The sequence below is a fragment of the Salmo salar genome, chromosome 08 (genome assembly GCF_965601325.2).
Source record: "Salmo salar chromosome 08, fSalSal1, whole genome shotgun sequence".
Classification (NCBI taxonomy): domain Eukaryota; kingdom Metazoa; phylum Chordata; class Actinopteri; order Salmoniformes; family Salmonidae; genus Salmo; species Salmo salar.
In genome coordinates, this window is record NC_138298.1 from 25,584,715 (window position 1) to 25,609,276 (window position 24,562).

Consider the following 24,562-nt stretch of genomic DNA (forward strand, 5'->3'; position numbering starts at 1 on the left):
ACGGCCGAGTGAGCGTCTAGCATCGATTTCATGAGCTGGTCAAAACAAATCTCCATAGACAGTATATTAGGCCTACCCAGATATCCTGAAAGTGAATTCTGAGCAGAATATTGCATTTAAATTGGACAATTATGTAATTACATAATAACATGAATATGTGGCCTAACTAAGTCAACACATAGTTCTATGTGTAGGGTACCTGTCATAAGTATTCAGAAAAATGCATCCTTCCTCCTCTATGACAGATCCAGCCTCTCCAACCTAGTGTGTGTGTGTGTGTGTGTGTTGGGTACAGCAGAATAAACATTTCCACCTTGTGTGGATAATAAAGTATTTTTCTTCTCCTATACAAGTTAAACATAAGAATTCTTCAGTACAGATTCCACCAGACCAGTCATGTCTGATCAGTGCATTAAAGGATGGATAGCCTACCTACCCTTGCCTGGCTACCTACGGTATTCACATCTCTCCGACCAACTGACATTTCTTCTCCACGATGAGTATGGATTTGCCACCCTCTCTGGTGATTTGTAGAACGTGAACTCATTCTGACTGTTCTGGTTCCAGAAACCGATGGGTTGGGCCAGAACCAGCCTACAAATGGACAGTATCAAACCACAGTTAGATTACCCTAAATTTGACTGGTCCCCCAGGGAGACATGCTGACGTCATGGTAACACTCCCCTTCTCCCCTCTTTCCTCTCATCTTCTCATCCCTTTCTCTCTTCACCTCTCTCCTCCCTCCCTCCCTCCCTCCTCTCTCTCCTTTCTTCTCTGTTTGCATTTGTTTTCAAAACCAAAGTGCCCAATTACAAGGACCCGTCCAGAAACAACCCCTAGCCTAGCTCCTAGACACCAGTGTAGATCTAAGAGCATTGTACAGGTGTTAGAGATATCTTGCTAACACTTATCCAATCCCTTTAGATCTACACTAGTGTCTAAAATGATGTCTGGCCCGGTGGGGGAGAAGTGAAGGTGTACGTCCCAAATGGCACCTTATTCCCTGCATAGGGCTCTGGTAAAAGGTAGTGCACTGGAAAGGGAATAGGGCAGCTTTTGGGTCTCATTCCAAGGGGTTGTGGTTAGAAATTGTTTTAGACTGGGTTCCACATGGTGCCTTCCTCTAAGACGATTTGTCACAAAACGAGGCGTCTGAAAATTTAAACAGAAACTAAAGACGTCAACGAAAACCCAACTTAACAGAAATCCCCACTACAAACATTTCGAAAAATTAACCAGGGTTGTTTTTTCTTCTCCTCATTCCTCCTTTTCTATATAACATGTCAGACTGTGTATTCCAAATGGCACCCTATTCCCTTTAGAGTGCACTACTTTTGACCAGGGCCCTATGGTGGGTTGGACACCCCTGCGATCCACATAGGGAGAACCCACATGCCATTTTCTTGTCTTCTGGGGTATGAGAGCCAGAGCTGCTGCTCTCCTATAGGCCCTGGTTTAAAGTAGTGCAGCCCTGGTCCTGGAGAGCCACAGGCATGTTTTTGATTTAACCGACCTGGCAGACCAGGTGTGTTGAATTTAGGCAATCACTGAATTGATCAATTAGCTCAGTTGGTCAGGCACTCCAGGAACAGGGTTGCCTACCTTGACATAGGGAATATAGTGCCATTTCAGACACACTTGAGGGTGCTTCGACAACAATGTTTAAAAAATATATTTCTTCAATATGATGCTTTTATAAATATTTCTGATGGATATTTCCCATAATACTATTACTGATATTATTATTACGATGATCACACAGGCAGATCTTGGCCCTATTTATACCTGGTGTTACCTGTGTCCTGATCTTGTCCATATTCAATGCGTGCCTAACTACCTCCAAAGGTGGGCAAGAAGATCTGATCACAATCACATCACGATGCGTGAATCATCTACACCTGTCTGAAAAAGTGCGCACAGCCAGAATGTGGACAAGATTAGGACAAAGGACTCATGTTAGAACCAGGTATAAACGGGGCTCATGACACTGGTTGAAGAGAACAGGAAGGACAGACAGTGTAACCAATGTACAATATCATTTTCAACAAACGCAAACAAACATCTTAGTGGTCCACATATATTATGGTTATAACTCATGATATCCCCCGCCCCCCCATGCATACCTACTAATGTTGTAGTCTTGAGTTCTTATATATTAATTACATAAATGCTACATTCACTTAGTTCTTATTCAATGATATAATGGCAAACAAACATATGTCACGTGGCTGCATGCCAAATAGCACCCTATTCCCTTTATAGTGCACTACTTTTGACCAGGGCCAAAAAGCACCCTCTAGCGAAGTGGAGCGTTTCTTTACAGTTAAATTAGGGTTGCAAAATTCCGCTAACAAACATTTTTGTCAAGTAATTTAGCCTAATTAATGACTGATCAGGCTACATGCATTGGATTCCCAAGCATCTGCAGAGCCACAGTATTGGCTGCTGTCAGCCCTCCTCTCTGGTTGTGACTAGAAGGAGTACAGCTACGACCGGATGTTACTTTTCGTTACAGGTTAGGAGAGCAATGTAACTAACCCTAACCCTTTCCCTAACCTTAACCTCAGTCTCCTAACCTTCTACGTTGATTCTCCTAACCTGCTGCGTAAGTTTTCCTAACTTGCTACAAAAAAGACACTTCTGACTAGGTGGAGTACACAGCTGTATTCCACCTAGTCAGAACCCTTCTCTCTGGTCGTCACTCGTTACCACAGTTACAAAGTCATAATTATGGCTAAACAATGTGTGTATGTTGGGAATGTCCTGAATTGTAGTGGCTGTGTATTATAACTTGAAGGGTAGATAAACATGATATTGCTTCCCATCAGTGATTGTGGAGATAAAAACTAGGTTACAAATGTTATGTTCTGTGGCAGTTGTCATTCATGGATTTTTTGTTGTTGTATTATTCATTATATTCAACAACCTATTTAAATAGCATATTCATTCTTTGAATATTGTAGTTCATGATACAAAACAATGTTTATTTTCATGTCAAGACAACTGTGAATATAATAATATTTTTTTTACTTCCCACATTAATCCCATTTCAACTGTTGCATTATCAGAGGGCATCATTTGACCGTTAATCATTTGGGCATGAATCATTTGGGCATGAATTATTTGGGCATGAATCATTTGACTCTAATATGCAACACATAGTAAATATATTAGCAGCAGGTTTAAGGGGAGAGAGTCAGTGTAGTGCAATATGCCAAAGTAAACGTAGTTTATAACAATAGAGAAACCATTAAATAGCAAAGCAAAACATTCCTATTGACCAGCAATGGAGGCAAATCTCTACTCAAAGACTGAAATTAAGAATGGACAGTCTTAGACAAGAGGACATTTATGAACAGGGGGATATAAATGTTTGTTTTAGAATGTTCTAGATGGGTTGTTAGGAACATCATCCGTAGAGTATCAGATTTAGTCTTCTCTCAGCAACTCTGTATGATGGGTTGTTAGGAACATCATCCGAAGAGTATCAGATTTAGTCTACTCTCAGCAACTCTCTGTATGATGGGTTGTGAGGATTTGGCATCTCTACACCTCATGGCTGAAGACGTGGTCTTCAAATATAGTCTGCTCCACTCCGTCACAGATGAGGGTGCAGAAGGGGCACAGTCTGTGGCTGTCCTCGTGCAGCTCCAGCTCATCCTGGGTGATGCCAGGGAACCACTCATGGCAGTGACGACACTGCAAGGACAACTATGGGACAGGTACATGTCTTAGGTGGTAATACCAGATAGATGGATAGAGTTAACTACAGTGGGGGGGAAAAGTATTTCATCCCCTGCTGATTTTGTACATTTGCCCACTGATAAAGAAAGGATCAGTCTATAATTGTAATGGTAGTGTCATAGTCCGTGTATGTAGGTGGCAGGGAAGTCAGGCGCAGGAGAAAACAGAGTGGTTAAAAAATGGAATATTTATTTCCAAAACCAACATAGAAAAAGAATCCGGGTAAAACAATAACCCGTTGCACACCGATACAGAAACAACACGTACATAACAAACAAACAATCACCCACAGAGAAATTAGGGGAAGCAGAGGGTTAAATACACAACATATAATTACTGGGATATGAAACAGGTGTGTAAAGAGACCAGACAAAACCAATGGAAAATGAAAAACTGATCAATGGTGGCTAGAAGGCCGGTGACGTCGATCGCCGAACACCACCCGAACAAGGAGGGGCATCAACTTCAGTAGAAGTCATGACAGGTAGGTTTATTTGAACAGTGAGAGACAGAATAACAACAAAAATATCCAGAAAAACGCATGTCAAAAATGTTAAATTGATTTGCATTTTAATGAGGGAAATAAGTATTTGACCCCATCTCAATCAGAAAGATTACTGGCTCCTAGGTGTCTTTTATACAGGTAACGAGCTGAGATTAGGAGCACACTCTTAAAGGGAGTGCTCCTAACCGCAGCTTGTTACCTGTAAAAAAGACACCTGTCCACAGAAGCAATCAATCAATCAGATTCCAAACTCTCCACCATGGCCAAGACCAAAGAGCTCTCCAAGGATGCCAGGGACAAGATTGTAGACCTACACAATGCTGGAATGGGCTACAAGACCATCGCCAAGCAGCTTGGTGAGAAGGTGACAACATTTGGTGCGATTATTCGCAAATGGAAGAAACACAAAAGAACTGTCAATATCCCTCGGGCCTGGGGCTCCATGCAAGATCTCACCTCGTGGGGTTGCAATGATCATGAGAATGGTGAGGAATCAGCCCAGAACTACACGGGAGGATCTTGTCAATGATCTCAAGGCAGCTGGGACCATCGTCACCAAGAAAACAATTGGTAACACACTACGCCGTGAAGGACTGAAATCCTGCAGCGCCCGCAAGGTCCCCCTGCTCAAGAATACATATACATGCCCGTCTGAAGTTTGCCAATGAACATCTGAATGATTCAGAGGACAACTGGTGAAAGTGTTGTGGTCAGATGAGACCAAAATGGAGCTCTTTGGCATCAACTCAACTCGCCGTGTTTGGAGGATGAGGAATGCTGCCTATGACCCCAAGAACACCATCTCCACCGTCAAACATGGAGGTGGAAACATTATGCTTTGGGGGTGTTTTTCTGCTAAGGGGACAGGACAACTTCACCGCATCAAAGGGACGATGGACGGGGCCATGTACCGTCAAATCTTGGGTGAGAACCTCCTTCCCTCAGCCAGGGCATTGAAAATAGGTCGTGGATGGGTATTCCAGCATGACAATGACCCAAAACACACGGCCAAGGCAACAAAGGAGTGGCTCAAGAAGAAGCACATTAAGGTCCTGGAATGGCCTAGCCAGTCTCCAGACCTTAATCCCATAGAAAATCTGTGGAGGGAGCTGAAGGTTCGAGTTGCCAAACGTCAGCCTCGAAACCTTAATGACTTGGGGAAGATCTGCAAAGAGGAGTGGGATAAAATCCCTCCTGAGACGTGAGCAAACCTGGTGGCCAACTACAAGAAACGTCTGACCTCTGTGAGTACTAAGTCATGTTTTGCAGAGGGGTCAAATACTTATTTCTCTCATTAAAATGCAAATCATTTTATAACAATTTTGACATGCGTTATTCTGGATTTTTGTTGTTGTTATTCTGTCTCTCACTGTTCAAATAAACCTACCATTAAAATTATAGACTGATCATTTCTTTGTAAGTGGGCAAATGTACAAAATCAGCAGGGGATCAAATACTTTCCCCCCCCACTGTATAGTGTAGTACAGAAATGATGGTGCATAAAGCATTATGAAACCAACCCTTTGATCCCAAATCAGTAGTGTATCTTGTTGTAAACGTATAAACTGTATTTATACCATGTATACCAGGGGTGTCAGACTCATTCCACAGAGGTCCTAGTGTCAGCGGCTTTTGGTTTTTCCTTTCAGTGAAGACCTAGACACCCAGGTGAGGGGAGTTCCTTACCAATCAGTGACCTTAATTCATCAATCAAGTAAAATGGAGGAGTGAAAACCCACAGACACTCTGCCCTCTGTGGAATGAGTTTGACAGGTGATGTATTCCATGGATGTCAAACTCCAGTCCTCGAGAGCCGAGTAGCAGTGGGATTTCACTCCTCCCTTGTACTTGATTGATCAATTAAGGTCACAAATTAGTAACACACCTGGTTGTCTAGGTCTTAAATTGGTCAGTAATTTAACGTAAATAACAAAACCAGGAGACACACGGTCCTCCAGGAAGTGAGTGCGACACCCCTGATTTATACCATAGGAATGACTCTACATACCTCTTCCTTCTCGGAGTTTGGAGCAGTTTCTGCAGACAGAATCATATGTCAGTCATAATTGAACATGTTTTGTTATTTTTCAAGAAGGCGTGTCCGTGAGGCACGTGGCGTTCATTTCTCATTCAGGAATATTTAGGTGAGGCTTTCCAACAGCTGGAGAATTGGGATTACCTGAGGTCTCATAGTGGTTCCCAGAGGGGAGACAGGCAGATAGTACATCTAGCTGCTGCTCCTCAGTGGGGGTGGGGTCAGTTGGAGAGCCATAAGGGCTGGGATGCTCCATGGACACTGAAGCAGCCTGGAGGTCAGTGAACTCCTGGGAATATAATCAGCAGAGAATCAGCTTTAGTCTACTCTCAGCAACTCTCTGAATTAATGGTTGTGAGGATGTGGCATCTCTCCACCTCATGGCTGAAGACGTGGTCTTCAAATATAGTCTGCTCCACTCCGTCACAGATGAGGTTGCAGTAGGGGCACAGTCTGTGGCTGTCCTCGTGCAGCTCCAGCTCATCCTGGGTGATGCCAGGGAACCACTCATGGCAGTGACGACACTGCAAGGACAACTATGGGACAGGTACAGGTCTTAAGTGGTAATAACAGCAAAGTCATCATTGGCCTCATGGTAAGATCCCTGAGCAGTTTCCTTCCTCTCCAGCAACTGAGAAAGGATGCCTGTAACTTTCTAGTGACTGGATGCATCCAAAGTGTAATTAATAACTTCACCATGCACAAAGGGATATTCAATGTCTACTTTTTTTTACCCATCTACCAGCAGGTGCCCTTCTTTGCGAGGCATTTTGAAATTCACTGCTTGACTGAGGGACCTTACAGATACTTGTATGTGTTTATTTTTTATTTTTATTTAACCTTTATTTAACCAGGTAGGCTAGTTGACAACAAGTTCTCATTTGCAACTGCGACCTGGCCAAGATAAAGCATAGCAATTCGACACATACAACAACACAGAGTTACACATGGAATAAACAAAACATACAGTCAATAATACAGTAGAACAAAAGAAAACAAAAAGTCTATATACAGTGAGTGCAAATGAGGTAAGTTAAGGCAATAAATAGGCCATGGTGGCGGAGTAATTACAATATAGCAATTAAACACTGGAATGGTAGATGTGCAGAAGATGAATGTGCAAGTAGAGATACTAGGGTGCAACGGAGCAAGATAAATAAATAAATAAATACAGTATGGGGATGAGGTAGGTAGATAGATGGGCTGATTACAGATGGGCTATGTACAGGTGCAGTGATCTGTGAGCTGCTCTGACAGCTGGTGCTTAAAGCTAGTGAGGGAGATATGAGTCTCCAGCTTCAGAGATTTTTGCAGTTCGTTCCAGTCATTGGCAGCTGAGAACTGGAAGGAAAGACGACCAAAGGAGGAATTGGCTTTGGGGGTGACCAGTGAGATATACCTGCTGGAGCGCATGCTACGAGTGGGTGCTGCTATGGTGACCAGTGAGCTAAGATAAGGCGGGGCTTTACCTAGCAGAGACTTGTAGATAACCTGTAGCCAGTGGGTTTGGCGACGAGTATGAAGCGAGGGCCAACCAACGAGAGCGTACAGGTCGCAATGGTGGGTAGTGTATGGGGCTTTGGTGACAAAACGGATGGCACTGTGATAGACTGCATCAAGTTTGTTGAGTAGAGTGTTGGAGGCTATTTTATAAATGACATCACCGAAGTCGAGGATCGGTAGGATGGTCAGTTTTACGAGGGTATGTTTGGCAGCATGAGTGAAGGATGCTTTGTTGCGATATAGGAAGCCGATTCTAGATTTAATTTTGGATTGGAGATGCTTAATGTGAGTCTGGAAGGAGAGTTTACAGTCTAACCAGACACCCAGGTATTTGTAGTTGTCCACGTATTCTAAGTCAGAGCCGTCCAGAGTAGTGATGCTGGACGGGCGAGGAGGTACGGGCAGTGATCGATTAAATAGCATGCATTTAGCTTTACTTGCATTTAAGAGCAGTTGGAGGCCACGGAAGGAGAGTTGTATGGCATTGAAGCTCGTCTGGAGGTTAGTTAACACAGTGTCCAAAGAGGGGCCAGAAGTATACAGAATGGTGTCGTCTGCGTAGAGGTGGATCAGAGAATCACCAGCAGCAAGAGCAACATCATTGATGTATACAGAGAAGAGAGTCGGCCCGAGAATTGAACCTTGTGGCACACCCATAGAGACTGCCAGAGGTCCGGACAACAGGCCCTCCGATTTGACACACTGAACTCTATCAGAGAAGTAGTTGGTAAGCCAGACGAGGCAATCATTTGAGAAACCAAGGCTGTCGAGTCTGCCAATAAGAATGTGGTGATTGACAGAGTCGAAAGCCTTGGCCAGGTCGATGAATACGGCTGCACAGTAATGTCTCTTATCGATGGCGGTTATGATGTCGTTTAGGACCTTGAGCGTGGCTGAGGTGCACCCATGACCAGCTCTGAAACCAGATTGCATAGTGGAGAAGGTACGGTGGGATTCGAAATGGTCGGTAATCTGTTTGTTAACTTGGCTTTTGAAGACCTTAGAAAGACACGGTAGGATAGATATAGGTCTGTAGCAGTTTGGGTCTAGAGTGTCACCCCCTTTGAAGAGGGGATGACCGCGGCAGCTTTCCAATCTTTGGGAATCTCAGACTATACGAAAGAGAGGTTTAACAGGCTAGTAATAGGGGTTGCAACAATTTCGGCAGATCATTTTAGAAAGAGAGGTTCCAGATTGTCTAGCCCGGCTGATTTGTATGGGTCCAGATTTTGCAGCTCTTTCAGAACATCAGCTATCTGGATTTGTGTGGGGTACAGAGATGAGGTAGTCATTCAAAAATCATGTTAAACTCTATTATTGCACGCAGAGTGAGTCCATGCAACTTATTACGTGACTTGTAAAGAACATTTTTACTCCTGAACTTATTTAGGCTTGCCATAAAAAGGTGTTGAATACTTATTGACTCAAAACATTTCAGCTTTTCATTTTTAACTAATTTGTTAAAATGTAAAAAAACACAATTCTACTTTGACATTGTGGGGTATTGTGTATAGGCCAGCCTAAATGTAGGCTGTAACAAAACAAAATGTGGAAAAAGTAAAGGAGTGTGACGCGCCATGATTTTTATGATCCCAAAAAAAGAACACAAATACACATAAAATACTTTAAAAGAAGGAAATCAGGAAACCAGGAAATCAGCTCAAAGTGATTTTAATTTAGGAAATCTGGTCCCAAGTATTCCCACGTATAAATAGATACATATATGTGATTGTATCCCCATGTAATCAAGGTTTGAAATGATTATGTTTTTGTCAAATACTATATCTGTTTGAGATTCTTTAGGTCAATTTGAAGTGTACAAATTATTTATAACTATGTTCTGGCTTCCTGACCATCCGCTCAAAGAAAAATTGGGCTGAATGTAATTCGGGACCCCAGATTTATATCATAGGAATGACTCTACATACCTCTTCCTCCTCAGAGTTTGGAGCAGTGTCTGCAAACGGAATCATATGTCAGCCATAATTGAACACGTTTTGTTATTTTTACAGAAGGAATGTTCATGAGGCACCAGTGGCGTTCATTTCTCATTCAGGAATATTTAGGTGAGGCTTTCCAACAGCTGGAGAATTGGGATTACCTTGGGTCTCATAGTGGTTCCCAGAGGGGAGACAGGCAGACAGTACATCTAGCTGCTGCTCCTCAGTGGGGGTGGGGTCAGTTGGAGAGCCATAAGGGCTGGGATGCTCCATGGACACTGAAGCAGCCTGGAGGTCAGTGAACTCCTTGCGAAGTCTCTCAATATCTCTTCTGAGGTCCTGAAAGAATACAGTGAAACCTCCATGATAAGAAAACGTACCTAACTCTACTCTAAAAAAAAATGTACAAAAAATTATGACTAGTAAATAGTAGCAAAATTCATAGCAATCACCTGATTTTCTCTGGACAACTCCTCATTTTCTACTTTAGCCATCTCTGCTATGTTTTCTTTCTCCTCAATGATTCTGCGTAATTCTAAAAGTTGCATCTGGGAGGAGAGAACAGGCAACTTGTGATCAGCCAAGAGAATAAGCTTAGTGTGTTCTTTATTCATTTACAGGAGGACTAACTTCACAGAACAAACATATTGGTAAACAAAAATGATATCCCTTTTGGTGGATCGGAAAATTCAATAGTGTCTAAGATATCCTTAAAACTCCTCTAGTTTAGGCCTCCTGAGTGGCACAGTGGTCTAAGGCACTCTATCGCAGTGCTAGAGGTGTTACTACAGACCCAGGTTCATTCCCGGGCTGTGCCACAACCAGGGTTGGGTAGGTTACTTTCTAAATGTAATCTGTTAGTAACCTGTCCAAAATTGTAATCAGTAACTTAACTTTTGGATTACCCAAACTCAGTAACATAATCTGATTACATTCCGTTAGTTTTAGATTACTTTCCCTTCAAGAGGCATTAGAAGAAGACAAATGTATGTTACCAATTGAACAACATCTATTGCAGGATAAATCAATGTTAAAGTTTACATAGGTGGCCATATATGGATGTTCACATTTTACTTTATTGGTTGGTTATGTAGGCTTCTTCTAACCCATCACTTTCTACTACATATAATAATATGATTAAATTATATCTTTACATTAAAAACCAAAGTCTATCAGAATTCCAGTCATTCCGATAAATGTTATACCCTTTGATAGCTTGATAATATGCAGCTGTTTGAAAGGCAAATCCACAGATGAAACAATAACAAAACCGACACCCCGCCTCTGTTTTGGTAAAAAGCTGAGGGATGGGCCTGGAGAAATGTAACCACTCTCGGATTAATAGACAGAGCTACGTATGCAAGGACTGACCATCCATGATAGATTATTTTATATTTTAACCATGTTATGAGGCTATACAGTGTTTGTTTACATTTACAATGTTTACAAACATTGGAATAAAACAAGCTTATATTTTAGGTTCTCATGGAGTGTGACAATTGAACTAAGCTCATGAGGGCATTTATAAGTTATATTCTTTGAGCATGTGTCCATTAGGCCTATGGATTTCCTTTTTTTCATCAGCATGAATTAGATTGAGCAATAAAAGCCCCACTTTTATTCCGTAGGCTTAGATCCACCCTATGCAGCTGCTGCAAGAGCACATTTTTCACTGGCTGTCCAGTGAACGATAGGCAGCTTACACTTCTTGAATTCAACCATTATTGGGTTCAAATACACATTTAAATTTGGGAACAGCCATCCACAACAACCACAATCAGTAAGGTGCAAATTGCTAAATGAGAAATCAGCAGTGTGATTCACATCAATGCGCTATGTAGATATCAATAATAAGTGATATCTGTATCGCAGTAGACTACACCACTGCTGTCATCCTTACCTCCAAGCGTTTATTCAAGAAGGATAATCTTTGGATGCCGACAGCAGTGGCACCATTGGAAGACACAGCTTGGACTGTAGCCTACAAAAGTCTATTCCTGCTCTTTTCCTGAGATCCATCAAACACCTTTGGCGTGCCATCATAGTGGTCTCTGACTTGTGGTCAGACGAACTGAGGTGGAACAAACTTAAACTTGTGCCTTTTTTGTCATTGAGAAAACAGATTTTTCTTCGCAAACATCCTTTCTGAATCTAAAAGTAATCCTCGAAGTATTCCTCAAATGTACCTGTAATCTGATTACAATATTTTTGCTGGTAATGTAAAGGATTGCAGTTACCGGTTTTTGTAATCCTCTACATGTAACGGATTACATGTAATCTGTTACTCCCCAACCCTGGCCACAACCGGCCGAGGCCGGGATTCCCATAGGATGGCGCACAATTAGCCCAGCGTCGTCCGGGTTACGGGAGGGTTTGGTCGGGGGGGGGCTTTACTTGGCTCATCACGCTCTAGCGACTTTTATTTTTATTCCACCTTTATTTAACCAGGTAGGCTAGTTGAGAACAAGTTCTCATTTACAACTGCGACCTGGCCAAGATAAAGCAAAGCAGTTCGACACATACAACAACACAGAGTTACACATGGAATAAACAAACATACAGTAAATAACACAATAGAAAAAAAGAAAGTCTATACACAGTGTGTGCAAATGGCGTGAGGAGGTAAGGCAATAAATAGGCCATAGTAGCGAAATAATTACAATTTAGCAAATTAACACTGGAGTGATAGATGTGCAGATGATGATGTGCAAGTAGAAATACCGGTGTGCAAAAGAGCAGAAAAGTAAATAAAAACAATAAGGGGATGAGGTAGGTAGATTGGATGGGCTATTTACAGATGGGCTATGTACAACTGCAGTGGTTGGTTAGCTGCTCAGATAGCTGATGTTTAAAGTTAGTGAGGGAAATATAAGTGCCGGGCCTGACCCCAGTCGCCAGTTGAACAGTGTTTCCTCCGACACATTGGGCTTCCGGGTTAAGCTGGTGGTTGTTAATGAGCGAGGTTAGGCGGGTCATGTTTCAGAGGACGCATGACTCCACCTTCACCTCTCCCGAGCCCATTGGGGAGTTGCAGCGATGAGACAAGATCAAAATTGGGGAGAAAAGGGGGAGTAAAATACAACTTTTTTTATTTTTATGAATGCACCTCTAGTTTGCTGCTCTTCTGCCTGGTCTGAGCAGACGTCATGGAAGTGCTCTCCATGCGCTCATAGACCTCCTCCAGTTCCCTCTCGGCTTTCTCTGCACGTCTGCGGGTATTGTCGGAAGCCTGTTGCTCCTGGTGCAACTGTGTCCGAGCCTCCTGCAGATTCCATGACGTTGAAAGGAATTGGCCAATAAGTATTTTAAAGAGCATATGTGTGTTAAAAGCATTCATTATCATTGATTACTCTGCTGAGTGTGCTGACCTGTAGAAGCTGAATGTAATCCTTCAGTCTGCGGGTCTCCTGCTCAGATTTGAGCCTTGGGGTCATCCTGTTTACACAGACACGGGGGCATGAGGAACCACATTGGTACACAAGTGTCATAAAAATCCAAGACAGGATGATATCATGATATGACTGGAAAGGTGATGGACTAGAAAGCTTTGTTCCCATGCATTTAATGGATTGCTTCAGACAAGAATGACTCACTGTGCAATCTCCACACTTTGGACTTCAACTTTTCCTTTCAACTCCTCTTGCTCCTTCTTCAGCTGTTGGATCTTGATCAACGCTCGTTCATATTTCTCAGGAATAGTGGTCAGAGACTGCAGTGATTTGTCGCAAGAAATAGCAAGTTAGATACACGACAAGGATAAAGAGAAAGTGGAATAAAGAGTAGAAGATATATTGGAAAAGATGTATGGTGTACAGTACATATAGCTGTCACATGTTTTGACACTATATTCATCAAATATTTTTCATGAATAGATGTCAGAGACTGCAGCCATTCATGGAACGAAACAGTTAGAAATAAGACAAGGAGAGAGAGACCATTGAAAAGCATTGATGGTATTCAGCTGTATAGTGTAGAGCCTACAGCTGTCAGATTGTATTTTATTTTTTACTACTAATGATAAATAGTTGTAGTAGTACTGGTAGTGCATATACACTGCTCAAAACAATGAAGTGAACACTAAAATAACACATCCTAGATCTGAATGAAATAATCTTATTAAATACTTTTTTCTTTACATAGTTGAATGTGCTGACAACAAAATCACACAAAAATAATCAATGGAAATCCAATTTATCAATCCATGGAGGTCTGGATTTGGAGTCACACTCAAAATTAAAGTGGAAAACCACACTACAGGCTGATCCAACTTTGATGTAATGTCCTTAAAACAAGTCAAAATGAGGCTCAGTAGTGTGTGTGGCCTCCACGTGCCTGTATGACCTCCCTACAACGCCTGGGCATGCTCCTGATGAGGTGGCGGATGGTCTCCTGAGGGATCTCCTCCCAGACCTGGACCAAAGCATCCGCCAACTCCTGGACAGTCTGTGGTGCAACGTGGCGTTGGTGGATGGAGCGAGACATGATGTCCCAGATGTGCTCAATTGGATTCAGGTCTGGGGAACGGGCGGGCCAGTCCATAGCATCAATGCCTTCCTCTTGCAGGAACTGCTGACACACTCCAGCCACATGAGGTCTAGCATTGTCTTGCATTAGGAGGAACCCAGGGCCAACCGCACCAGCATATGGTCTCACAAGGGGTCTGAGGATCTCATCTCGGTACCTAATGGCAGTCAGGCTACCTCTGGCGAGCACATGGAGGGCTGTGCGGCCCCCCAAAGAAATGCCACCCCACACCATGACTGACCCACCGCCAAACCGGTCATGCTGGAGGATGTTGCAGGCAGCAGAACGTTCTCCACGGCGTCTCCAGACTCTGTCACGTCTGTCACATGTGCTCAGTGTGAACCTGCTTTCATCTGTGAAGAGCACAGGGCGCCAGTGGCGAATTTGCCAATCTTGGTGTTCTCTGGCAAATGCCAAACGTCCTGCACGGTGTTGGGCTGTAAGCACAACCCCCACCTGTGGACGTCGGGCCCTCATACCACCCTCATGGGGTCTGTTTCTGACCGTTTGAGCAGACACATGCACATTTGTAGCCTGCTGGAGGTCATTTTGCAGGGCTCTGGCAGTGCTCCTCCTTGCACAAAGGCGGAGGTAGCGGTCCTGCTGCTGGGTTGTTGCCCTCCTACGGCCTCCTCCACGTCTCCTGATGTACTGGCCTGTCTTGGTAGCGCCTCCATGCTCTGGACACTACGCTGACAGACACAGCAAACCTTCTTGCCACAGCTCGCATTGGTGTGCCATCCTGGATGAGCTGCACTACCTGAGCCACTTGTGTGGGTTGTAGACTCCGTCTCATACTACCACTAGAGTGAAAGCACCGCCAGCATTCAAAAGTGACCAAAACATCAGCCAGGAAGCATAGGAACTGTGAAGTGGTCTGTGGTCACCACCTGCAGAACCACTCCTTTATTGGGGGTGTCTTGCTAATTGCCTATAATTTCCACCTGTTGTCTATTCCATTTGCACAACAGCATGTGGAATTTATCGTCAATCAGTGTTGCTTCCCAAGTGGAAAGTTTGATTTCACAGAAGTGTGATTGACTTGGAGTTACATTGTGTTGTTTAAGTGTTCCCTTTAATTTTTTGAGCAGTGTATATAAAACATACATTCTCATTTCCATTCTGACACATGACTAGGGTCTAGAAAGGCAGCCTGGTCTCATAGACTAGACGTAACATAGTTTATGTGAATCCGGGACACTCAAATTAGTATGATATATTACGACAAGACAGATGGTTACTTAAGGCCAAAAATTAAAGCAGGGTTGTTGGTCGTGGTGGGAGTATAATGTGAACGTCTAGCAATGTCTACCAACCCAGAGGTTGTGAGTTCAAATCTCATCACAGATTTTATTGATTTTTTTCATTTCACCTTTATTTAACCAGGTAGGCAAGTTGAGAAGAAGTTCTCATTTACAATTGCGACCTGGCCAAGATAAAGCAAGCTGTTTGACACATACAACAACATAGAGTTACACATGGAGTAAAACAAACATACAGTCAATAATATAGTAGAAAAATAAGTCTATATACAAAGTGAGCAAATGAGGTGCGATAAGGGAGGTAAAGGCAAAAAAGGCCATGGTGGCGAAGTAAATACAATATAGCAAGTAAAACACTCGAATGGTAGACTTTCAGTGGAAGAAAGTGCAAAGTAGAAATAAAAATAATGGGGTGCAAAGGAGCAAAATAAATAAATAAATAAATAAATAAATAAATACAGTAGGGGAAGAGGTAGTTGTTTGGGCTAAATTATAGATGGGGTATGTACAGGTGCAGTAATCTGTGAGCTGCTCTGACAGCTGGTGCTTAAAGCTAGAGAGGGAGATAAGTGTTTCCAGTTTTCGAGATTTTTGTAGTTCGTTCCAGTCATTGGCAGCTGAGAACTGGAAGGAGAGGCGGCCGAAGGAGGAATTGGCTTTGGGGGTGACCAGAGAGATATACCTGCCGGAGCGCGTGCTACAGGTGGGTGCTGCTATGGTGACCAGCTAGCTGAGATAAGGGGGAACTTTACCTAGCAGGTCTTGTAGATGACCTGGAGCCAGTGGGTTTGGCGACGAGTATGAAGCGAGGGCCAGCCAACGAGAGGGTACAGGTCGCAGTGGTGGGTAGTATATGGGGCTTTGGTGACAAAACGGATGGCACTGTGATAGACTGCATCCAATTTATTGAGTAGGGTATTGGAGGCTATTTTGTAAATGACATTGCTGAAGTCAAGGATCGGTAGGATGGTCAGTTTTACGAGGGTATGTTTGGCAGCATGAGTGAAAGATGCTTTGTTGCGAAATAGGATGCCAATTCTAGATTTAACTTTGGATTGGAGCTGTTTGATGTGAGTCTGGAAGGAGAGTTTACAGTCTAACCAGACACCTAGGTATTTGTAGTTGTCCACATATTCTAAGTCGGGCAGGTCCAGGCAGCGATCGGTTGAAGAGCATGCATTTAGTTTTACTTTAATTTAAGAGCAGTTGGAGGCCACAGAAGGAGAGTTGTATGGCATTGAAGCTCATCTGGAAGGTAGTTAACACAGTGTCCAAAGAAGGGCCAGAAGTATACAGAATGGTGTCGTCTGCGTAGAGGTGGATCAGAGACTCACCAGCAGCAAGAGCGACATCATTGATGTATACAGAGAAAAGAGTCAGCCCAAGATTTGAACCCTGTGGCACCCCCATAGAGACTGCCAGAGGCCCGGACAACAGGCCCTCCGATTTGACACACTGAACTCTATCAGAGAAGTAGTTGGTGAACCAGGCGAGGCAATCATTTGAGAAACCAAGACTGTCTGCCGATGAGGATGTGGTGATTGACAGAGTCGAAAGCCTTGGCCAGGTCAATGAATACGGCTGCACAGTATTGTTTCTTATCGATGGCGGTTAAGATATCGTTTAGGACCTTGAGCGTGGCTGAGGTGCACCCATGACCAGCTCTGAAACCAGATTGCATAGCGGAGAAGTTGCGGTGGGATTTGAAATGGTCGGTAATCTGTTGACTTGGCTTTCGAAGACTTTAGAGAGGCAGGGTAGGATAGATATAGGTCTGTAGCAGTTTGGGTCAAGAGTGACCCCCCCTTTGAAGAGGGGGATGACCGCAGCTGCTTTCCAATCTTTGGGAATCTCAGACGATACTAAAGAGAGTTTGAACAGGCTAGTAATAGGGGTTGCAACAATTCCGGCAGATAATTTTAGAAAGAAAGGGTCCAGATTGTCTAGCCCGGCTGATTTGTAGGGGTCCAGATTTTGCAGCTCTTTCAGCTGACTGGATTTGGGAGAAGGAGAAATGGGGAAGGCTTGGGCGAGTTGCTGTGGTGGGTGCAGTGCTGTTGACCGGGGTAGGGGTAGCCAGGTGGAAAGCATGGCCAGCCGTAGAAAAATGCTTATTGAAATTCTCAATTATAGTGGATTTATCGGTGGTGACAGAGTTTCCTATCCTCAGTGCAGTGGGCAGCTGGGAGGAGGTGCTCTTATTCTCCAAGGACTTTACAGTGTCCCAGAACTTTTTTGAGTTTGTGTTGCAGGAAGCAAATTTCTGCTTGAAAAAGCTAGCCTTGGCTTTTCGAACTGCCTGTGTATATTGGTTTCTAACCTCCCTGAAAAGTTGCATATCACGGGGCCTGTTCGATGATAATGCAGAATGCCACAGGATGTTTTTGTGTTGGTTAAGGGCAGTCAGGTCTGGAGAGAACCAAGGTGTCACGCCCTGACCTTTGAGAGACGTTTTATTTCCTCTAGTTTGGTTAGGTCAGGGTGTGATGTGGGGTGGGCAATCTAGTTTTGTATTTCTTTGTGTTTGGCCGAGTATGGTTCCTAATCAGAGGCAGCTGTCTATTGTTGTCTCTGATTGGGAATCATACTTAGGCAGCCCTTTTTCCCTCCTTCAGTTGTGGGATCTTGTTTTTGTACAGCTCAGTGAAAGCCTGCAGAACGTGACGTTCGTTTTCCTTTGTTATTTTGTTTAGTGTTCTGAGTATAAATAAAATTGAATCGTGAGCACTTACCACGCTGCACCTTGGTCTCCTCTCTACGACGATCGTCACAGAAGATCCCACCACCAAAGGACCAAGCAGCGTGGTCAGGAACAATGGACCTGGGAAGACATCCTGGACGGCAAGGGATCCTGGACGTGGGAGGAGATCCAGGCTGGATGGGATCGTCTCCCATGGGAACAGGTGGAGGCAGCAAGAGCAGAGCGGCGACGATATGAGGAACTAGCACGGCAATGACGGAAGCACAAGAGGCAACCAAGATTTTTCACAGACCGGTGCACTCTGTGCCAGCGCCACGCATCTGCCGTGCTAGAGTGGGCATCCAGCCAGGACGGATTGTGCCGGCTCAGCACTCCTGGTCTCCAATACACCTCCTCAGACCAGGATATCCTGCGCCGGCTCTACACATTGTGTCGCCAGTACGCCTTCACAGCCCAGTTCGTCCTGTGCCATCGCCCCGCACTTGCTGGGCTAAACTGAGCATCCAGCAAGGACGGGTTTGTGCCAGCCCTACGCTCCAGACCTCCAGTGCACCTCCACGGCCCAGTATATCCTGCGCCAGTTCTATGCACTGTGTCGCCAGTGTGCCTGCACAGCCCAGTTCATCCTGTGCCAGCGCCCGGCACTTGCCGGGCTAAAGTAAGCATCCAGCCAGGGCGGGTTGTGCCAGCCCTAAGCTCCAGACCTCCAGTGTGCCTCCACGGCCCAGTATACCCTGTGCCTGCTATGCGCACCCGGTCTCCAGTGTGTCTCCGCAGTCCAGTGAGACCTGTTTCAGCTCCACGTAAGAAGCCTCCAGTGATGATCCATGGCCCGGAGCCTCCAGTGATGATCCATGGCAAGAAGCCTCCAGTGATGAACCATGGTGCGGAACCTGTAGTGATGATCCATGGCACAGAGCCTCCAGCGACGTCCCCCAGTCTGGAGCCTCCAGCGACGGTCTGCAGTCCAGAGTCTTCAGCGACGGTCTGCAGTCCAGAGTCTCCAGCGGCGGTCTGCAGTCCAGAACCTCCAACGGGGGTTTCCAGTTCAGAGCCTCCAGCAATGATTCACGGTCCGGTTCCTCCGACGAAGATCCATGGTCCGGTTAAAGAAAAGTGGAGGGATCAGTGGACGGAGCTGTCTATCATTGTCTCTGATTGGGAATCATACTTAGGCAGCCCCTTTTCCCTCCTTCAGTTGTGGGATCTTGTTTTTGTACAGCTCAGTGAAAGCCTGCAGAACGTGACGTTCATTTTCCTTTGTTGTTATTTTGTTTAGTGTTCTGAGTATAAATACAATTTAATCCTGAGCACTTACCACGCTGCACCTTGGTCTCCTCTCTACGACGATCGTCACACAAGGGCTATATCTGTTCCTGGTTCTAAATTTCTTGAATGGGGCATGCTTATTTAAGATGGTGAGGAAGGCATTTAAAAAAAATAACCAGGCATCCTCTATTGAAGGGATGAGGTCAATATCCTTCCAGGATACCCAGGCCAGGTCGATTAGAAAGGCCTGCTCGCTGAAGTGTTTCAGGGAGCGTTTGACAGTGATGAGTTACGGATGCAGGCAATGAGGCAGTGATTGCTGAGATCTTGGTTGAAAACAGCAGAGGTGTATTTAGAGGGCAAGTTGGTTAGGATGATATCTATGAGGGTGTCCATGTTTACGGCTTTGGGGTGGTACCTGGTAGGTTCATTGATAATTTGTGTGAGATTGAGGGCATCAAGCTTAGATTGTAGGATGGCTGGGGTGTTAAGCATGTCCCAGTTTAGGTCACCTAGCAGCACGAGCTCTGAAGATAGATGGGGGGCAATCAGTTCTCATATGGTGTCCAGAGCACAGCTGGGGGCAGAAGGTGGTCTATAGCAGGCGGCAACGGTGAGAGACTTGTTTTTAGAGAGGTGGATTTTTAAAAGTAGAAGTTCAAATTGTTTGGGTACAGACCTGGATAGTAGGACAGAACTCTGCAGGATCTCTGCAGTAGATTGCAACACCGCCCCCTTTGGCCGTTCTACATTGTCTGAAAATGTTATATTTAGGGATGGAGATTTCATTGTTTTTGGTGGTCTTCCTAAGCCAAGATTCAGACACGGCTAGGACATCCGGGTTGGCAGAGTGTGCTAAAGCAGTGAATAAAACAAACTTAGGGAGGAGGCTTCTAATGTTAACATGCATGAAACCAAGGCTATTACGGTTACAGAAGTCATCAAAAGAGAGCGCCTGGGGAATAGGAGTGGAGCTAGGCACCGCAGGGCCTGGATTCACCTCCACATCACCAGAGGAACAGAGGAGGATAAGGGTACGGCTAAAAGCTATGAGAATTGGTCGTCTAGGACGTCCGGAACAGAGAGTAAAAGGAGGAGGTTTCTGGGGGCGATAAAATAGCTTCAAGGTATAATGTACAGACAAATGTATGGTAGGATGTGAATACAGTGGAGGTAAACCTAGGCATTGAGTGACGATGAGAGAGATATTGTCTCTAGAAACATCATTGAAACCAGGTGATGTCATCGCATATGTGGGTGGTGGAACTGAGAGGTTGGATAAGGTATAATGAGCAGGGCTAGAGGCTCTACAGTGAAATAAGCCAATAAACACTAACCAGAACAGCAATGGACAAGGCATATTGACATTAAGGAGAGGCATGCTTAGGCAAGTAATCAAAAGGGTCCAGTGAGTAGTGAGGTCGGTTGCGGTCAAGGCGATTCAGACAGCTAGCCTGGCCATGGGTAGCAAGTTGGCAGAAGATGGTCTGTTATTAGCCACCTCATGCGTTTCCGTCGGTAGATTAGTGGGGTTCCGTGTGGTAGAGGGGACCAATCCAATTGGCAAAATAGTTATAGTTATAGTGGCCCAAGAAAATTGGCCGATAGACCTATTCAGATAGCAGCCGATAAGACAGCTAACGATTAGCTGGCCGCAGATGGGCGTTCAGGTTACGTCACGACGGAGGGGCCAGTTGGATAACTCCCTCAGGCAGATAACATCGGTAGTCCAGTCATGAAGGCCCGATGGGGCTCCGCATCGGCAGTAAAACGGGTCCGGATAGGTGATTGTAGCCCAGGAGTGGCTGATGGAACTCCTCAGCTGGCTAGCTCCTGGATAATTGATGTTAGCTCCGGGACCGACATTAGCCAATAGTCTCGGATAGCAGCTAGCTAGCTGCAAGATCCAGGTGTAAATGTCCAGAGCTTGCGGTAGAAATCCGGGGATATGGTGAGAAAATAGGTCCGGTATGCTCTGATAACTTTAGCATTTTAGCTAATTAGAAATGTTTCAACTACTTACTACTTTTTAGTTACTTTTCAGCTAACCCTTCCCCTAACCTTAAACCTTTTAGCTAATCCTTCCCCTAACCTTAACCCTTTAATCTAACTCCTAAACTTAACTCTAACCTTAACCCCAACACCTAGCCGAGCTAACATTAGCCAGCTAGCTAACGTTAGCCACCTATCTATAATTTGTAAAATATCATGTTTTGCAAATTTGTAACATATTGTACATTTTGCAAATTCGTAACATATTGCACGTTTTGCAAATTCTGAACATTTAATACGAATTGTAATTCATAACATATCAAACGAAATGAGTGATGGACTTCCACAAATTAATACATACCATGCGAAATGTAACATATCATACTAAAAGGAGTGTTTATCGGATTAACCTACAGAATAATACAAAATGATCTGAGATCAGCTTGAGAAAGGAGCTGCTGTTGGAACAAACAACTTGAAAACAAACCTTGAGGCGATCAATCTCTTGCTGTTGCTCCTTCAGGACACTTCTCAGAGTCTCATGTTGCTCTTTCAGTTGCTCTATCTCCATGACCAGCTCTTCTTTCTCCCTCTCACTTTACTCTACCTGTTCCTAGATTCAGAAACGCATGTCATGTACATAACCTCTCCTATGGATCATTTTAGCTAATATGTTCTTGTGAGGAACATCATCAATCCAAACAGAGAGTGCTGCCTTTTAAAGACAAGTAGTTCACGCATGGTCTTCAAAACACAATCTTTGGATTTTAGATATTGTGGATTGTATTGTTCCTGCGTTGTGATACAAAAGGTATATCATCTAATCTTGAATACCCACGCCCAGCCTCTGGGGTTCGGTTTGATGGTTGCTGTCAGAGAGTAGCAGCAAATCACCCGCAGCATTTAGTGCGTATGAGTGGGGGATTACCTGGGAAACATGTGCCTGCACTTTCGGTGCTTTCCATTGAGCACTGAAATGGGAAATACAGCTAAATGAAAACAAGCAGGCCAAGATGCCCATGAAAAATGTAAGGGTTGAACTAAACAGCAGGTGCAGCTAGCTTAAACCTTCATTTATGTTGTCAACTGAACCCTTAGGCTATATCTCTTCTCTAGCAGCACACATTGTCCATGGGTCGGGTGTTTAGAAGGCAACCAATTTTATATTACATAAAAATGTAATTAGCCTATACAATCATGTTTATACATTCTGATGTACTATGATCTAGGTCAGGGATCATAAACTAGATTCAGCCGCGGGCCGATTTTTGGTCAGGGGGCCAGAACATGATTACAAATTATTTGTTTACTGAAAATTGACAACAAGTACTGATATAATATTTTACTAAAACATTATAATTTCAAACCTTGCCTACTTTTGTATACGATCACATATTGTAGCCTATATCTCTCTATTATGCGGGGAACTCTTTGGAACAGATTTACAAAATGTTGATTTTATGGTGTTTTTAGTGTTGTATGCCCAACACTACTGACTTTGTTATGTTCGCAAAGCCTAAGTTAGACTTTAATTTTAAATGTGTTGTGTAATTTATAGGTTTCCTACCGACCTGGCCCTCATATTTATCATAGGGCTAATTGTTTTCAGAAGACTTATGGACGTTTATAAGATTGTCAAACATACACTTCTAACTCAATACGTTACAGGTAGCCTAGTGGTTAGAGCGTTGGCCCAGTAACTGAAAGGATCCCCGAACTGACAAGGTAAAAATCTCGTTCTGCCCCTGAGCAAGGCAGTGTTCCCCGGGAGCCGAAGACTTGTATGTCGATTTAAGGCAGCCCCCCCGCATCTCTCTGATTCAGAGGGTTTGGGTTAAATGCGAAAGACACATTTCAGTTGAATGCATTCATTTGTACTGAATAGGTATCCCTCTTTCCCAATACCGTATTCGAAATTGTTTTACTATGTTTAGCCTACTCAAGCCATTAAGATATACTGCAGGTAACGTTACAAGGCCACAAATAAATAAAAATACGGAGAGAAAACGAATATGAAAGTAAATGCAATTCTGTCATTATTACGATCAAATATTGTATACTGTTTAGCTCAAATAAATGATTTAAATTGTTGACCTTACATGAAGTTTGGTCTGCCAGTTTCAACTCGGAGCGGTGTCGTACTCCCAACTCAAACGTCAGATCGGAATAGGCTAGGCTACTTGGTTTGTTCAAGACATCCCGGAATTCGGACCCAGGAAATCTCCGACTTCAGTGCGTTCAAAACAACTGGAACTATGAAAAAAAATTAACTCCAACTGGGAAAATAGTTTTGAACGGTCATCCAACTCGGAATTTGAAGTCGTAAACTCAAGCATCAACCGGTTTTGTCTATAAGGGATACAGCTTTTCTCAAAATTGACTTTTCATAGCAGGTTTGGAGAACCTAAGCAGCAGGTTAGTATAATTAACCTATCAGGTTATGATCATTAGGTTAAGGTTAGGAAAGGGTTAGGGTTGGCTAAATGCAACAACAAAACGTTTTAAGTCAAATTGACCAACTGTATCCCATCTAGTAATTACATCTAGAGCTCCGACTTCTCCGCTCTGAAGATCACTGATGTCACAGTCTGAGCTCGTTTTTTCAGAGATCCCAGGTGTCTTGAACAAACCATGCGAAAATCTCAATACATTCTCCTCATTCTCCTCAACCTCTCTCGTCTCCTTTTCAAAAACCATTGGATGAGGTCAGAGGGGAAGGACCTCTGACTTTGGTTTTGAGAAAGAGGCCGCGAGGAGTATACAATTGAGATTCTCTCCCAATGTCACAGGTATGGGACACTTTTCACCGAACTTCGATACAAATACATTTTCGTAGCAGGTTAGGACATTATTTTCGCTAACCTTAACCCCCGTATCCTAACCTGCTACTGTAAAGTCACTTCGGAATCGAAGTGCAGTGAAGAGTCTCTCCCTCACCGGTATTGGTGGTGTTCCTGCCCGAATAGATCCACAGACGTTGCATTGCATCAACCAATGGTCAAATTGCTAAATCACATTATTTGGTTAGCTCAATGGTGTATATATAAATCACTGGGTTAGCTGACATGTTAAACACTTATCCCGCCT

At 43.9% G+C, this 24,562-nt stretch overlaps 1 protein-coding gene across 1 annotated transcript; it reads right to left on the reverse strand.

The window, feature by feature from the left end:
• Nucleotides 1–2,614: 2,614 nt before the first annotated feature.
• Nucleotides 2,615–24,009, reverse strand: LOC106610325 (uncharacterized). Its single transcript, XM_014209612.3, has 12 exons — nt 23,575–24,009; nt 21,963–22,088; nt 13,321–13,436; nt 13,096–13,162; nt 12,834–12,989; nt 10,180–10,275; nt 9,889–10,066; nt 9,716–9,744; nt 6,662–6,820; nt 6,429–6,573; nt 6,258–6,286; nt 2,615–3,711 (listed from the first exon to the last, which is right to left on the reverse strand). Exons 2-12 carry the CDS (start codon nt 22,044–22,046, stop codon nt 3,547–3,549), a joined length of 1,224 nt encoding a protein of 407 aa, XP_014065087.1. The 5' UTR covers nt 22,047–22,088; nt 23,575–24,009; the 3' UTR covers nt 2,615–3,546.
• Between the last annotated feature and the right edge of the window lie 553 nt (nt 24,010–24,562).